The sequence below is a fragment of the Coccomyxa subellipsoidea genome (assembly GCF_000258705.1).
Source record: "Coccomyxa subellipsoidea C-169, whole genome shotgun sequence".
Classification (NCBI taxonomy): Eukaryota; Viridiplantae; Chlorophyta; class Trebouxiophyceae; family Coccomyxaceae; genus Coccomyxa; species Coccomyxa subellipsoidea.
This window is the reverse complement of record NW_005178035.1, coordinates 197075-214032: the sequence shown is the minus strand read 5'-3', so window position 1 is coordinate 214032 and position 16958 is coordinate 197075. Positions and strand designations below refer to the sequence as shown.

Genomic DNA, 16958 nt, shown 5'->3' with positions numbered 1-16958 from the left:
CATTTGCAGGACGTCAGGAGGCACCGCAGAGCCAGCAAAGAACAGCCTGGCAGGCAGGAAAGCATTTTAGGTGTCGCGTAGATCATCGTGTGTGTTGACTCAGCGACTGGCACATCTTTACATGCTCTTTTTTGGTTTTCCTTTTGCATACTATTTCCTGAGCACCCCTTGAGCATCAGGGGCTTGCTCTGCAGGTTTGTAGGTGCATGTATTTGAGCCAGGTTTTGAAGCAGATCAGGGCAGTGTCATCTTCAGGAGTGCTAGGAGCTCTGTCTAGGTATTTGGGATTTTGCATGCAGGTCTTTCAGTGTTTAGGCAGTGTCTTGTGTTTTGTCAACCGGAGCCAGAATGTCCTTTTATCAGGTCAGCTTTTTTTGCGTTTCCCCTCGACGGGTGTACATTAGTCATGTTGGCTTATTCAGACAGGGGAATCCACATTAGGCGGATTCGCTTGCCATGTTTGTTTGCCTTGACACTCGAGAAGGGTGTGGGCTTGTGCCACTCGAGACATGTATATAAGAGTCTAGGGCAGTGTGGCGTGTGCATAGGAGATAGGTGCTATACAGCTGACGCGGAGTGGCACTTAGGAATGCATGAAGGAATGCGTTACTGATCTTGGACAACCTGTGTACACAAGCCCAAGCAAAGTATACGATCGTTAGAAAACACACCAGGTCTTGAACAGGCGAGCAAATTGCAATTGCAATTGAACATCATGTGTGGTGGTGGCACCGGCACGTGGCCAAGGGCGCGAGCCGCTCATGTGAATCTATGCAAGGCAGGCTCATTTGCAATGGCTGATCAGTGTAGGTTTAGAATAATCTTCCTGGATAGGCACATGAGTGTAGGGCGTGAGCATTTGATGAACCAGCGCCTCTGCTAAATTGATGCATGAGGGCAGATTCAGCATGATGGAGAAGATACTAACATGAGCTGTTGTGTTGTGTCAATTGGGGCACTGATAATGGCATGGATTGTCGACGAATCATGTAATAAATGGTTGTAGGTGTCGGCGGCAGTTCTAGCAGCCGGCCGGCCGCATATGCATGTGAAGGTCCCCACAGTCCCCATATGCATGCGCCATGATCATCTCTAGATAATACTATTAACAGGGGTGTCTTTTGAATGCACATGTCGTCTTGGGAAATCTGCAGTGGAATTATTCCTGTATCGACCTTGTCTCTTCCTTACGGGAATTTGATGCACATGGTCCAAAGGCAGCAGCTGGTCTATTTTTGGCAGCGCAGCACAGCACGGCACGCGCGAACCTCGAGTCTCGAATCGGTCCAACACGAGCCCGACAGTTCGCGCACTTTCTGGTCGCCTAGTGCTGCCTATGCGGATAAAATTGAAGTGGGAACTCATTTACCACCCACGTTCCGCACGCCTGCAGTCGATTCTTTAGAGTCCAACAGGTGGCATTCAGAATACCTTGATCTCATGGCCTGCACCGCTGTATTCGCCTCAGTTACGACAGGTCCTCAGCCTCAAATACTGCTGGTTGGCAGGTATGGATCCAGATACAGGTGCGGTCCGCCCATTCCACTGTCCAGCATTGCTCTCTCGTGTTCGGCTGGACGATCAACAGGAGACGATCTCTCTTCTGTGTCTGTTTAGGAGTCTTCCTTGATGCCAGTAACTGGTGGCGTAATATTTCAAATGTAATTTCAGCGTACTTAATTGACGGAGAAGCAATCGGTGTCCAGGCCAGTCTTGAGAGGAGCAGGAAGGCGAGTGCCATCGACCAGGCCGGCAAAGACAAGGGGACCCAGCCCTTGCCTCGCCCAGCACGGCTTGTTCTACAGCACCAGTACGGGCAAGACCGAGGAAGTGGCCGACCTGATCCAAGAGGTCTGTCCTGGCAATTGAAACCGAACAGACTTTTCCCCCTCCCCTACCAACCTGCCACTACAGAAGGTTGGACACTGCTTTGGCCGGACACTCAGAGTGTACTTGTGCTCAACACCGATGTTGCATGCATCAGGTCTCCATGATTCCCATGACCCTGGCTGAAGCTGCTGCTCTTTCCTGCAAACGCTTAGTCCTCTCGGCGTGTGCGGATATATTGTTTTCGGTGATATACACAGTTGCCTATGCATGCGCTTACCGTTGCCCTGCATTCTCTGATTGATGGCAGCTGTGAAGATGTTGTGATCCTCAATTCGTGATGCAAACAATTCCCTTGTGCATGTGCGCAGAAAATCGGCTCCGCGGCCCCACAGGACATCGCTGATGTGGACGTGTCCAGCCTGGCGTCCTATGACGGCCTCATCGTGGGCGCTCCAACCTGGAACACCGGCGCTGACTCTGAGCGCAGCGGCACTAGCTGGGACGATGTTCTGGGCAACATTGCAGGTCTGTTGTCTCCTTTGCTTGAAGTGGTTGCACCTTTGTGCCGCGCATGTCAAAACAGTAACTATCGCTGTTAGACTGTGGTTGGGAGGATGCAAGGGCCCTACTTGACATGTCTGCGGCTGAGGCATCCCCCGTGGAATCTAGGAAACTGCCATGCAAGGGCGGTGGGATGTTGTACAGATGTTGCAGAAATCTCATTGCTGCCTGGTTGGAAGGCGGCAATGGCTGACTAATTGTCCTGTACTCACGTGAGGGAGAGGCCGTTGACAGGCGCCAACCTTGCCATGTCACAGTGGGCATTTTATTGCACAGCAAGTCATGCATGACTCAGCCTAAAGACACCGACTTCTCCCCAAATGTTTTTAACTTTGGATCTCTTTCTGTGGCCTGGCATCCTAGGCTGCGTTGCTCCTAAGGACAGCATGCACGGAGCTCAAGTTTCTACCGGACAGCACAGGCAGGACCGCTCTGAAAGAAAAAAATTCACCCCGTGGATCCAACGTCAAATCTCAGTTTATGTTCTGTATTGCCAGGGCTGGACTTGAAGGGCAAGCCGGTGGCGGTGTTTGGTCTGGGGGACAGCATTGGATATGGCGAGTACTTCTGTGATGCCATGGAGGAGCTCTACTCCAGCTTCAAGGCCAGCGGCGCCAAAATGGTGGGCCACTGGCCAGCCGACGGCTACCAGCACGAAGACTCCAAGGTAGGCATGCTTCCTTGATGTCAACAGCACACCCGCATGCACTTTGAATTACAAAGCCGGTGCAGTGCATCATGCATATTCTGTATGGCTGGTGTAGAAACCTGCTGCGGGATGCAGACAGGGCCACTAAAGAGATCAATAGGGTCCCAAGAATTCTGCATTCATGCCAAGACTTGGGCAAATCAGCTGGCTGCTTTTGGTGTTGGCTGGCTCTGACGTCTTGCCAGACAAGCAATGCAGCACAGGGCAATCTACTGCATAATTTTCTGCAAATGCTCTATCCAAATGGATGCGTGCATCTTCTGCCAATGGATGAAGCATAGGGTCTTGCCTTAACTCATTTGGCAGAACTGTTCAAGGCATCCTTGCTGTCGCCCTTTAGATTTGGAAGGCGACTAAGGTTCATGTGATGAGGAGGGGCGCGTCTGCGCAGGCGTTGCTGGGGGACGGCAGCTTTTGTGGCCTGCCGCTGGACCAGGACAACGAGGATGACAAGACCGAGGAGCGCATCGAGGGCTGGGTCGCACAGCTCAAGAACGAGGGGTTCTAAATTGGGTTTGGCAGGGTGATTATAGCGATGATGTGATGCCATGATGATTCTAGATGCATCTCCGCAGCTCAGCTGCTGCATGTGCTCTTGGTATCACTCGTCAGTACTGTGACATCATGACCATGAGACCCTTGAGTCTGCAAGGTGCACAGGATGGTGTGATATTGCAATTCTTGCATCAAATTTGCCGCGGCCGCTCTTCCAGAGCATGCCAAGCTGTTGTGAAGATTGGTGCTTGCAAGTCTGTGAGCAGTTTGGGCCCCCAAGAGGAGAACAAAAGAGTAGTAGCAGAATCTTCCAGATGTCGAATGTTTTCTAGACAGCTTGTGAGGGACAAGTTTGTGCGAGGAAGAGTCTCTTCCAAAGAGGTCTCTAGAGCGAGTGAAGCCTAGCATAGGTATAGACGCTGTAAGTACTGCTGGCCTCAAAGTTGCATGAGTACACCGCCGCAATTGAATGCTCGTCATTGACATTCAGCAAATGATTGGAGCAGATCTAAATCAGTGGCACCAGGTCCAAAATGCATGAGTGCACTTGGATTCTATCGTGGGAGCAATAGCCGCACATGACAGCGATAGTATCAAAATAGGATTCCAACTTCTCTGTCAAGCTCCTTACATGCTCAATAAGAGATGAACTCCTTCCTGAGCAAGAGCACCACTGTCACTTGTTTGTTTATCATTTTCAAAACCAGAACTCCAAACCTGACCCTGAATGCCAGTCCCGAGCAGGCTTCCCAGTATTCATACAAGCAAGACACACTTCCCTTCCAGCAGTGCACAGCAGTCCTGAGTTTGGAGCACCCCAAAAAGAGGCATCGACACCCGTGCTACGCTGGCAGCTCCAGTCTACTCAGCTGCTGTCTACTCGGCGAGAGTCCAGTCAGCTAAGGTCCACTCAGCAGAGATCCAGCTGCAGTCTACTCGGCGTGGATGGGGATCTGGTGCTGGCGGCAGGGCTTCTCAAAGACCTGCTCGATGGGGCGCGCAGCGACCGGCCCGTGGGTGCCCAAGAGCTGCACGAGAGCACACAACAGTTCTGTCAGCACAGAAGCTCCACACACAGCCATCGCAAGAGGGTGGAGTCAAGCAATGCATGTTCCTGACACGTCTACACACGTTACTAAATTGCAGCAACGCCAAAGAAGTTGCTGTAGAGTACGACCGACCTCCAGGACCCAACTTAAAATCTAGCAGACGGCTATTTTTGTCATGCCCTAGGCAGCATTTAAAGCAGTTTCTGTCTCGAGAAAAAAAAAACAGCTGACTACAATGCTGTGCTGGGCATTTGGCACGCGCCGCTAGAACAGCTGAGTATTTTTTTTCCTTACCTTGGCGTTGACACCATCGTTGATCATGCGGCCCTCCTTCTTCCAGGTCAGGTAGTCGTCACGAGTGAACGATGTAAAGCCCCTGCACGACATGGCGTCACACATGAGCATTCGGACCACACAGCACAATCTAGCAGCGTCCAACACGCATCCTGCACTGCTATGATTAATGCCTGACAGATGGTTGCACTGTGCCCCACAAAAGCACAGTGCAACCTGGACTCGGCGACCCTTAGTGGCCACTGCAGCAGCCAACGGTAAGAATATGGCTTGCAGTGTCATGCAGTGCAAGCCATCCAGCTGGCAAAGGCGTGTACAGCTGGAGCCACAGTCTGATCACAGCTTGAAGTGCAGGACAGTCCACAGGGAAGCAGCAATCCCACAGCGTCCCCGGCACATCCAAAATGGCGCAGATCCATTTTGGGCGCTGTTCTGTTTCAGACTATACTGAGGAGAATCTCAAACAGGGGTCTTCTGCTGAGCTTTGCGCATTTAAAGGGCCCATCAGCAAATGCGTTACCAGCTTAAGAGGAAGTGGTGCAGAAAAGCATCTATAGGGCCCTCCAACAAACGCGTCACCAGCCCAGAAGGAGGCGGTGCGGAGGAGATCTGTAGGGCCCTCCAATTGAAGGCCCTACCAACCCAGAAGGAAGCAGTGCAGCCCTTCAACTTGATGCTACCAGGCCAGAAGGGAAGCAGTGCAGAAAGTTGCGGGCAGCTCACCAGTTACGGGAGACCACGATCTTCTGGCGGCCAGGGAACTTGAACTTGGCGCGGCGGAGGGCCTCCTGGCTCTGCGGGTTGTGCACGTCCTTGCAGCGGATGGACAGCAGGATCTGGCCGATCGCCACACGCGCGCACACGCCCTGCGGCTTGCCAAAGGCTCCGCGCATTCCAGTCTGCAGCAGCGCCAAAAAAAGTCAGATCACCTTACTCAAATGCATGGACTGCACTGCCTTCTGGCATACATCCTCGCACCGGTTGATGTTGGCTCAATTTGACATGTGCCTAGACAAGGCCACACCAGCAGGCGCCATCACAGCGCCAGATGCCTTCACCCAACTTGGAACATGACAAGCCATCATCCACCCTCCTTTCAGCTACAAGGCCTCCGCTTTGGACTTGACAAGCTCGCATTGAAACATCTTTTTATATGACCGAGGTCCGTGATAGGCCACAGAGACATGGCTGAAAACAAATGCAGCAAGACCTCCAAGGTCTCCACCCAAATTCCTACTTCGGCCAGCCCCCTCCTTTGAGGCTGCATGTATATACCGGGAACAAGACACTACAACAAATGCACTGCAGTGAAGACACAAGTGCAAAGCTGAGCAATCAGAGGAATGGAAGAAGGTCCTCTTGTACCTGCAGCCTATCAGCGCCGGCGCAGGAAAGCATCTTGTTGATGCGCAGCACGTGGAAGGGGTGCACGCGCACGCGCAGATGGAAGGTGTCCTTTCCAGCGTTCTTCGTCATGTACTTGTTGGCTGCAATGCGCGCCGCCTCCAGAGCCTCGCTGGTGATGTTCTCCTTCTCCCAACTGTTTGGACAGCAGCACAGTGCCAGGTCAGCGCCTCAGGCTCAAAGATCCTCCCAAGGCAGAGGCTGATCGCCTGCTTGTGCCTCCTCACAGCCACGCATCGCCACCTGCCTTCGCCATGCTGGACCGTATCTTCACAAGAATACACGTAGGGAACGAGCACAGGCTTTTCGCAAGTGTCAGCTTGTGTGTATGTATTACATAAGGCAATAGTTCCACTTCCCAAAGACTTTGATGATCGAGGCTATAGCTCGCGGAAACGGCCACGCAAATCAGATGAAAGTTCGCTCACCTGACCAAGTGGACGCAGAAAGGATACTGGTCTACTGGCGCCCTCTTTGCTCCCACATCATAGATACGAATCTTCGGGTCAGGCACACCACGGCAGTACCGTGACTTCGGGTACGGCTTGTTCTTGATCTGCCGGTAGCACCTGGCTGGCCCTGCATTACAAGCATACACCGATCAGCTGGTATCCCTGGGCAGCATCTTTCCAAACTTCCACCATCCCACTTAGACAGGCTGTACTCCAAGCAAAAGCACCACCATGTTTCTCAACAGCAACAGATATTGAGGAACTTACGGCGTCCCATGATGGCTTATTGTTCTTCTCCCACAAATGTGAACAAGGGCGGCTGCCACTCGAGAGAGAAAGCACTCTGCGCGTCGTCTGCCGGCGTTGCTGGAATTTATTACGAGATGCCCCTGTCGTGGCAGTGATTCAGGGGTGTTAACCCTAGGTCGCTTCTTCTCAGCTCCGAGAGCATATTTCTCCATCACGATCAGAGCTTTAACGCACACAATCTCAACTCAGTTCATTACTCGAGTTTTTGCCGCCCTGCGCGTCAATTTGTTTCCACGCGCCTGGTGCCTCTTAATCTCCTGGCAAGTTCCGAGAGCAAAAGTTTCGAGAATGAACATGCATGGATGAAGATCGCCAGTTTTTTGGGATTTAATTGATTTAATATCAAATTCCAGATCATCTTAACGACCATAGGAAGCATCGGCGGTTGTGGTGAATGCTTTAAATATGTTTAGGTTCGCTCGTGGGTCATCATATATATGATCTATTCATAACGTACTACCTCGTAAAGGAGTTTGATGCCAGCAGGCGATGGCAGAGGCAGGTATTGACGGGGTTGGCAATATTGCTAGCAACCTCCTGTCTTGATCAGCGGCTGGGGAGGAGATCGAAACGTGAGCAGAGGCACATCAACAGTAGTTTGCACGCACTGAAGCCAGCCAGAGACTCATTATGGGATGACTGGCTAATTGGCCCACTGAATGATATAATGAGGGACTGTATACCTTGCGCCATACCTTGAGCGGGGGCTTGTGTGGGGTTCTGTGGGGGAGAGTGGACCCCTTCGGATCTACAATCCTCTACCGGTAGCACCACATGCTGCGTGGCTCGCTCCAATATTGATGCGGTGGGAGCTCCACCAAGTTTGCAGACATTCTGAGCTGGACCTTTCAATTGCAAATATATCTTCCCTGAACCTCGAGGTGCTGCAGGTCAGTGGCATGGTCGCGGCAGCAAACGCCACGTCTCTTAGAAGTGTTCTGACAAATGCGCTTCTAAGAGCAGCTGCTTTGGCTGCAGCAGCCAGAGGTTGAAACATCCAATGAGGCTCCATTTTACGCTGAAGTTTGGCATTGTTTATTGCCCCATTCACTGGGTCGCTGACGAGCAGAACAAGACATCAATCTACACAATTTGCTCCTTCTCTTGCAGATGAGCGGATAAAGATAGGTCTTCCTGATGCGTACAGGTGATTTACAATCCGCACAGAAGCTGTTGGCACTGGAGGCCGCACTGCGTCCTGAGCCGTCGGACGCCTTCATTGGGAGTATTCCTCCTGCAGGCAAGCCTACATCTTCGTCTGATACTCAAACAACTATGTTTGATGAAGATTAGCTGACAGCAGGCTTCTGGAGTTTTTGTGCACATAGTACCTCAACCAAGCTTCTATAATGGCACAGCTCCATATTACGGCAAAGGTAGGGGCCATCATCAATAGCCAGCGCATACTTTCAGCTGACTAGATGTTAGTACATTATCCGCAGCTCACACGCTTACTCTTTTCGCTAATACCTTTGTTGGCAGGTGGACCCGGGCTCTTTCCTGACAGTCTGCTAGCGCAAGCCTCATCCCCCAATCAACCTGTGCCGGCAGCGCCCCCTCAGGATGTTCCAGAAGGTAGGTGGGCACTTTCTCAGCTGCAAAGGAATCGAGTGGCTTTGACTAGTCATGTTCAAGTCAAACTGTTGTCCTACTAAACTTGCCGGCAGCTGCTGTTTGGCCGCGTCCTGCCAAGGAGTCAGGCCTGGGTCATGCGCACACGCACCCTTGAGGCCCATTTGGAATTGCGCTGCTAGCACTTCTTGAAGAAGGCTGAGGTAGAATTTAAGTCTTCCATGAGAATTGGGATTGCCATCGTCCAAGAACAGCAGGCGCTGCTGTGAGCAACCTCTGCTGTGAGCAACAGCTGGAGTTGACATGTGAAGGGAGGCAGTGACAGGCTGGCTTGAGGGGCATTTTTGAAGGCGCGTATATGGTGTTTGTGTTCTATCTCACCTTGTGCAACAGGTATGAGCTGCGCAAAATGCAAGCAATCCTGCAGCCGACGGTCATGCAACCGACGTTCATGCAATCAAAGGCCATGCAGCCCTAGAGTGAATCTAAGACTTTTTGCAACAGCTGCTCTTGAATATTCTTTGAGTCAGATTCCGCGAGCTCTTGATGACTGGCAATTAAGGAATTTAACCAGAACACATAGGGTATCAAGTCAGAAGAAGCTATCATGTTCTGCAAAGGCTCTTGCAGGATTAAAGACTACTTGGAAAGCATCAGACCCTTTAAAAACATTTCCAGAGATCCTTTGCCAAAGAAAATCAATTTGTTGCACCAAGCAACACAGCGCAAAATAATTTACACAACTGGCAATCATACAGAATTTGTGCGGATGATGTTATCCAAAATTGCAATGTCAAGAAAATCACAAGAAGGGCCTGAATACATTATGCAAACACCTCTCCACGTGTGGAAATATATCTATAGGGCTTTACCCCCTAGAATGTGAGCTGGCAGTGGCAGACCTATCATTTCTACTGCGACCTATATTCCAAGGGTTTGACGTATTGAACAGATGGTGATTCTGATCAGATGATTCTGGGCTGATGGCATGTTGCAATGACGTGTATCAGAGATATTTTGTGAGCCTTGCATGGAGTGATCATTGCAGTTATTTGTAGTGATAATTGGCAAACCTACGGCCATTTGTTGGCTATATGGAGGACATAACTTTGCAGCAAGTGCTCCTTTAACTTTGATGAACACTTGGATTCTTCTCCAGATTGCCGGCAAAGTTTATTTTGTTCATCCTGCTTCATCTAACACGAGTTGCATTTAAGTGGAAGCTTCCCGGTAGTTACAAAGGCACGTGATATTACTAATATTATTGACGCACCTGCAACAGGGGCGGCGATACCAGAATCTACTGCATCAAAGCAAAATACAGGTTCCTTTTTCAAGTCCTGTCAATCTTTTGGCAAGCAATTTGGGCGAGCTCGAGTCGTTCGGTTCGAAATTCGCAATCTGGAGAGTGGCACGCGAAAAAAACCTTAGCGTATCAATCGTCGCCTACCATGATGTGAAAGAAAATGATATACAAATCTCGGTTCTTGATCACCGCTCTGCTCTGTCTCAAGCTTGGTAAGGTTCCCGATGCAAAGCTACACTCTTCAAGATTCTCGCTGGCAGCCTCTGTGCCCCATCTGTCAGGCCAAATTTTATAATTAAAGTCCGGTACAAAAGCTCGCTCACACATCGAAATCATCTGTTGCAGCAAGAGGATCATTAATACCAGTGATGTGGCCTCTTTACTTGCCTCAAACCCAACGCTGGGAAGCCCCTAGGTGCAAATGTCCCGGCTGTAATCATCATGGAATCTAGTAGAGACACCTGAAAGTAGAAGATCAACCCAATCCTGGGTTTCCCTGCCTAGATGCAATTCACCTTTTTGGCAGGATTGTATTGTGGCCTGCCATGTTTTGTTTGGATGTCTGCTGGGTGACGGGTCTGAAAAAGAGAGTCATGCGTTGGATCATCCTCTAAGTATTCCTAAGAGCGATGCAATCTGACTGATTGACTGACTAAGTGACTGTCTAAGCCTTCTTCATGTGACTTTGCAGTCAGCGCAAGGCCTTTGTCAGGAGCACTGGCACCATCGGCAATGCCACCTGCCATCTCTGACATTGACTTCCTGTCAAAGTTGCCTCTTGCAAACCCAAGCATGACTCAGTTCCCCGCTCCTATCTGGCCGCAGAGTGACGTGCCCAACAAGGTAAGACCTGGAGCCGCTTCTGTGACCCAAACTTCAACTTCAAGGCTATACTGTGAATGATTAATTCCGCGTGGGCTTTTGCAAGCACATGAGCCGCCTTGGGAATGCCCAGAGGGATATAGGGTGGACTCATACAAATTGGGACTCCAATGTGAATTGCTTGGATCTGCTGAGACCATATGAGGCAGCCTTTGCCAGCAGCTTCTCTGCAGACACATTTTGCCTCCGGCATGAGCAGCATACAGTATCTAAGTCACAGATTTGGTGAGTCTTGAAGATTGCATGCATGCTTATGACTATTGATTTAGTTGCTCAGGTGCCCGGCGGCTCAATGCATGCAAAGCCGTATCAGAGTCTGAGGCAGCTGGCGGACTTCGTAGACCTGCCAGAAAAGCTGCCAGAGGACGATGAAAGCCCCCATCACCGCCGCCGCCTGTGCAGCAGCAGATAACAGATGTATCAGACAAGCTTGAGAAATGGGGCGACGACAATTACTGGGGAGATGACTTGCGCAACAAGCAGATTGTCAAGCTGGAGAGCAGGCTGGAGGAGGTTGCAAACGTATTAGAGGCATCAACGAGAAAGAGCGCCGGGTTGCATGTGTTTGAAATTCTGGGCATCTTGGGGGTTGCCGGGTGCGTGGGCTGTAAGTGGTGTGTGAGTGATTTACCCATGGGTATGGGGTACACTTCCTTGTGAGGCGAGCAGATTGCAGATTTCAGTGCTCTTTTTGAACTTGAATCAAGACCCACTTGCAAAATTCAAGTATGCCCTAAGGGCAGGCGAACATTGCCTTTCTACTAAGGTCATTATGAGGTCACAATGAGCGGCGGGTTGGTCATTGCTGTGTTGCTTGCCTGAGTGGCTGCAGGTTTGCAAGTTTAAAGCAGCCCTGACTGTGCTTGCACAATACTCTGATGTGCAGACCACAGAACTGTAATTTAGTTGTTCACACTCATGTTGCAGCATTCGGCCAATTGGCTGCTGGCCGGGGCTGGCAAACGAACAAGAATGAGAGGTCTCCATGAAAGATCTCAAATTTCTAACGGGCCTACAGAAGCAGCAAGTGTTGGTTTTGATATCTCTCATTCGTTTCTTCATACTTGCAGGATCTCCAGGCTGTCACATGATCAATCGAATACACATGGTGCGTTAACAAAAGCATGCCCCTAATGGCCCTGTCATGCTTATCTGTCAGACCGTAAACGGACCATATACGGTGTCCTCTTCTCGAAACTTTCCGATGTCGACGTCGACAGCTACGACAATAGCACGTGCGACATTTCAAGATACTTCCGTGATGCTCTACGATCTACAAAAGAAATAGACGGGTGGGATTCGTCAAGTTCTCAAGTGCATGATTTCACGGTGAAATTTCGTTCGGCCTGAGGTTCATTACCTAGTGATCTGCGATTCTATTGTGTGGTTCCCTATCTAAAGAGACTGGATCGCCACAAAGGTGCACCGATGAGAAACGTCAAGCTCAGGATCAAGGTTACGATCTGCATTGTCGCCTTGCTATTACTTAGCCAGGGTAAGATATCCTGCCTGATCTGGACCCATCATGGCGTTCTTCCTGCACAGGCGTTAGCATTTCTACTCCAACTGAAGCGACAAGCAAACTGCAATGCCAACCTTGATGTAATTTCTCTCTTAGGCGCTTGTGACCTGTGATGCCATCAGTAGGAGTGCTCCAATCCTCCTAGAGCCTCACAAGCTGTTGTCACAAAGCTGTAGGGCATCTTGCGCCATGTATGGGGATCCTGTCACCGCCGCTTCCATTGCGAGTCATTGCAAGAAATTTTCAGCCCTATAATATGTCTACAAGAGAGAACATATGTCTGTGCAGGCGATGTCAGGAGCTCGCCACTGCCACCAACGTCATCAGAAGTGCCAGCATTTGCGTCCAAGCTGCACTGCACACATCAGGTATGCCTATGCTTCCTCTCTCAACCATAATTATGATTCTTACACGCTAGCGCTTATCCTGGCAGAGGCAAGCTGCATGTAATCGCTGCCACGTATCCCACCCCTTGATGGACTCGCCAGACCCAAGCAAGACCCAATCATCTGTGGGCATGGTGCTCAGTGTTTATACCGCCCCCCGCCAGCCGGGGCCTCTCAACCATGAGTAATCTATGTTATTGTCTGCATGGAAAGGCTCAGAAAAGCGGTGATAGTGGCCTGCCCCTCTGGCTGCCCTGAGCCTGAATATCTGATGTCGTTGTGAAGCCCTGCACAGCAATGTTTTTTCTAAGCATTTTGGCTCAAAGCCAAAGTGGCTTTGAACAGTGGCTCAGAAATGAAAAGCGATGCATTGTGTTTGGGACTTCAAAGAGATTGGCCTCAGCCACAAAAGTGACTGATAATAGGATTCTGGCTCACACCGATGGTTTTCAGGGCAGCTCAGGTAAAAAGGGCAAAATGTGACTTTGCGCAGGCTTGAGTTATTTTCCAAAACCTATTTGTGGCTTGTCACCAAAGGAAACACTGCAGTGCACCGCGCAGCTTCTTGCACTCCCGGAACTGCCTCTGTGCAGGTAACCTGAAAGCCAAGGCGGGTTCACTGATAAAGCTCTTGTGTGATCAGGCACACGGCAAGGCAGAAGCTTCTGGCGAGCGGCCACAGCTGCTGCGGCGGCTGATGGACAATACAAGTCTCCCGCCACCGCCGCCGCCTTCGGACAGTCTAGAGCAGATCAATGCGCTTTCAGAAAAGCTCGAAAAATGGGGATTAGACAACTACTGGGGAGATGACAAGCTGATGAAGCGCCTAGACGCGGTGGAGAAGTTGAGCAATGAAACATCAGCCTTCCTTGATCGCATCGCGACTGTCAGCAAGATTGCACACATTATTGAGGTTGCTTTCATCGCTTTTGTGTTCTTCAATATCGTCTATTCTGGTGTGTGCCCGTCTGAGTTGGTATGGGAATTTCACACTAAACAGGGGGCATTGCACCTTCACCTACTTAGCCAAGGCATCCGTGATTCAAGCTGAGCATCTTTTTGTCTTGCATCCAGAAATCTGGATGGGTCAATGCTGGTATATGCGTCAGAGCCCTTGGGTGCATACTTTCACCATACGATAGATATCTTTTGGAGGCCATATACACAGCCGTATATGCTGCTCCATGGAATGCTTGACATCGGCATTAAACCTTCCTCAACGTGTCCTCCAGCCTTGAGGAATTGCGTGCACAATATTATTGTTGCGTGCCGTGTACATTTAGAAGGCTTTCTTGAGGGAGAAAATGGTGCAGCCCCTTCACAATCACAGGACAAACGCGCATCGACATCACGCTACAACCTATGTGACAGCAATGCAGAAAAGTGGCCTGGTCAATCCATGGCATGGCATGATCAACCCTAGGGTGAATAAACCTATATCACCGATCCCTACCCTTCAAATTCCCCTTTAAAGCAATTTCGTGATAGATCTTTGAAGCTTCTTAAGATCACCATCGTTCGTCCAAAACCCTTGAATTTGTGACCGTTCGACAGAAATATAGGCGCTACTGTGCCTCATTTCACCTTGATATCAGGCAGCCAGGGAGGAAGGCCGGAGTTAGGAGATTTGTAGCTATGGCCAGACAGAAAAGGGTTCCTGGGGTGGCGTCCTTCCTCTTCGTGCTGCTTTGTGGTGTGGCCACTCTACCGGACTGTTTGCTGGAAACATTACGTATTAACCTCTGACCTGCTGAAGCCAGCAGGCAGGCCAGAATAGTTGGAAACATACTATGCACACATTCTTCCAAAACAGTGCATAGTGTAGAAGATTTCAAGTCGAACATCAAGATGAGCCTCTCAAAGCCTAGCAGCTCTCAAATTGCAAGGAAGCGTCTCCATCCTTTCGTTTAGCTGTGCTATGAACATGACATGCAGAAATGCGTCCTGCTTTTGTGTCTGCAGGACAAGCAAGGGCCTCGCGTGAGCTGGCAACAGGTGATAGTGCTGCAACTGCGTCAAAGGACCCTGCCCTTGACACACTCTCCTACGCTCTAGGTGAACACTCATTATTCACCTGTGCATACTCTGTGATGACCTTGGTGCATATCAACTAATGTGGTCCGCGCATAGGCATTTGCTTAAAGATCTCTCCGTCTCTACCCCCCATATACTAGTGAATTTGGTGTTGTTTCGAGCTCCCCAGCCCTACATTTGCAGCCCGATTTGGATTTGTGCAGGCCATATATATCTCTTTGCCCCCATTTTCTCAGATGCTCCTCTAGATTGGGCGGACTGATAAGCTTAGCAACGCCTCTAATATTGCAACAATCCCGATCCAAAGTCAGCTTGCAAGGATGAGTGCTTTAAGAAGCAGCATGGATGCATCTGAGTAGTAGTCAATTCTGCTCGAAGGCAAATTTGTAGCTTTGCAAGCCTGGCAAAACTGCGTGCATTTTGTGGCTCTCTGCAGAATGGTCTTCCTGTGACTGCCTTTCAATCAATGGTATTGTCTATTAATATTACATGCTTTTACTGCCGGAGGCAGGGCGCGTCTGCAAACCAGCAACATTTACAGGCTGCCAAAACCCTACACCGTTGTTTGGCTCGCCAGATCCATTCGCCCGTGGGCACGGTGCTCAGAATTTGTACCGCCCCGCCAGCCTCTTTTGCACACTCTGCACCTAAGTGGGAAACATGAATGACCAAGTGAGGGTGGTTAGCAGCAATATGGCATGGCACCAGAATTCTCTCAAGGGCCACAGATCTACCCTCTTTATTGTTTGAAATCCACATGGCTTTCAAAGGCCACTCAAAGAAACACAGACTAATTGTCCAATGAGGTGACATGTTTTGCAGGTGTGTCACAGGAGGCCCGAGCACATGACAGCCTGCCTCTTAGCAGCAACGGGCAAGTGAAGCCGGAAACTGTTGTGGTCACTGAGAGATTAAGCGGCGCTGGAGCTGATGTGCAGTCACTGAATCTGGCAGAGGCGCTTGCAGCGCTCACAATGTGCCAGAGCAACTTGGGCACTGTACTGCACCGAGAAGACACAAGCTCTGCTAGCACCATCGACATCGTTCAAAGCCATGTGGCGTCCAATGCTGAGGCAGCCGCAGCTTCCGAGGGAGATTTGACAGAGAAGAAGAAAGCAAGTGAGGACGAAGAGACAGCTGATAAGGGAGGGAAAGCAGAAGGCAAAGAGGACTGCGATTGCAAGGGACTGGCAACCTTTACCTTCTATGGGGCCTGCTTCTGGTGTACCGCTTTCTTCTTTTGTTTGTCCAAGATCTTTGATGGCCGTTAGAGGTTGAGGAAGGACCTCCAGCCCAGGCCTTGGACATGACAGCAGATTTGATCTATGCAGAGGATGGGTCACTGGGAGTGAAATAGGGTGCCACAGAGCTCCAGTAAATACATGTGTTGGAATTCACGTTTGTGCTGTAACAGAAACATGTCCGAAGCCTGCCTGTAACAGAGTCATGTCAACCTAAGGTCCGCATTTGTAGGTGCCAGTCAATACCACTCTTTTGTAGATCAACCAATTGCCGTTGGCAATTTAAATTGAATGTAATGCTGCATGAGCTTCAGCAGGTGCATATTGCCATGTGCAGGAATTATTCAAGAACCAAATGATTCAAGGACCCCTACCATGTGTGCTGACGAAGCCCTTACTAACCAGGTCAGTCATCAAGTTGGCTGCGAGAGGCTGGCTGGCTGCCGTTCATCGTTCGTCAAATTGTTTTGAGCATCCCGCCTTGAATAAGAGCTCGCCTCACTCATTTACATAGAGAGATTAAAGAGCCGGGCTGTGGAGGAAGCGCACATGGCGCGACAGGCCAGTGCTCTTGTGGTTGCGTGCCTTGTCTACGTCCTACTGAACGGTACGTGATTCAATCCGCCATTATTCCTGGACACATTAGAGTCTGTTGCCTGTACGAGAACACAGGACAGGCTAGTCGATCACGGTTAAAATACCTTCTTATGAAGTACCAAATAATTCGCCATATCGCCATATTCAACAATCGTCCAGCCGTCTCCCCTGTGCGCCGATGTTCAAGGCTCTTCAGTCAGGTCTACATATGAGCAAGAACGCAAATTTGCATGTTGCATTTTTGCAGGTGAAGCAGGTGCTGCACGTCAGCTGCCAGTTGAAAGCGGCAGGCCTGAACCATAGGGATCTACCATC

At 50.2% G+C, this 16958-nt stretch overlaps 3 protein-coding genes across 3 annotated transcripts; 2 read left to right on the top strand and 1 right to left on the bottom strand.

The window, feature by feature from the left end:
- Window positions 1-166: 166 nt before the first annotated feature.
- Window positions 167-3608, top strand: COCSUDRAFT_53474 (flavodoxin IsiB; the record flags this gene model as incomplete). Its single annotated transcript, XM_005647469.1, has 5 exons — window positions 167-363; window positions 1789-1851; window positions 2199-2355; window positions 2889-3058; window positions 3492-3608. Exons 1-5 carry the CDS (start codon window positions 349-351, stop codon window positions 3606-3608), a joined length of 522 nt encoding a protein of 173 aa, XP_005647526.1. The 5' UTR covers window positions 167-348.
- A 919-nt stretch (window positions 3609-4527) lies between these two features.
- On the bottom strand, window positions 4528-7071 carry COCSUDRAFT_36612 (ribosomal protein L10e; the record flags this gene model as incomplete). The annotated part of the gene is made up of 6 exons (XM_005647468.1): window positions 4528-4623; window positions 4939-5020; window positions 5662-5837; window positions 6304-6478; window positions 6771-6921; window positions 7062-7071. 6 exons carry the CDS (start codon window positions 7069-7071, stop codon window positions 4528-4530), a joined length of 690 nt encoding a protein of 229 aa, XP_005647525.1.
- Window positions 7072-10713: 3642 nt separating this feature from the next.
- On the top strand, window positions 10714-16162 carry COCSUDRAFT_63370 (hypothetical protein; the record flags this gene model as incomplete). The annotated part of the gene is made up of 6 exons (XM_005647467.1): window positions 10714-10824; window positions 11266-11470; window positions 12674-12753; window positions 13415-13657; window positions 15639-15924; window positions 16077-16162. 6 exons carry the CDS (start codon window positions 10714-10716, stop codon window positions 16160-16162), a joined length of 1011 nt encoding a protein of 336 aa, XP_005647524.1.
- Between the last annotated feature and the right edge of the window lie 796 nt (window positions 16163-16958).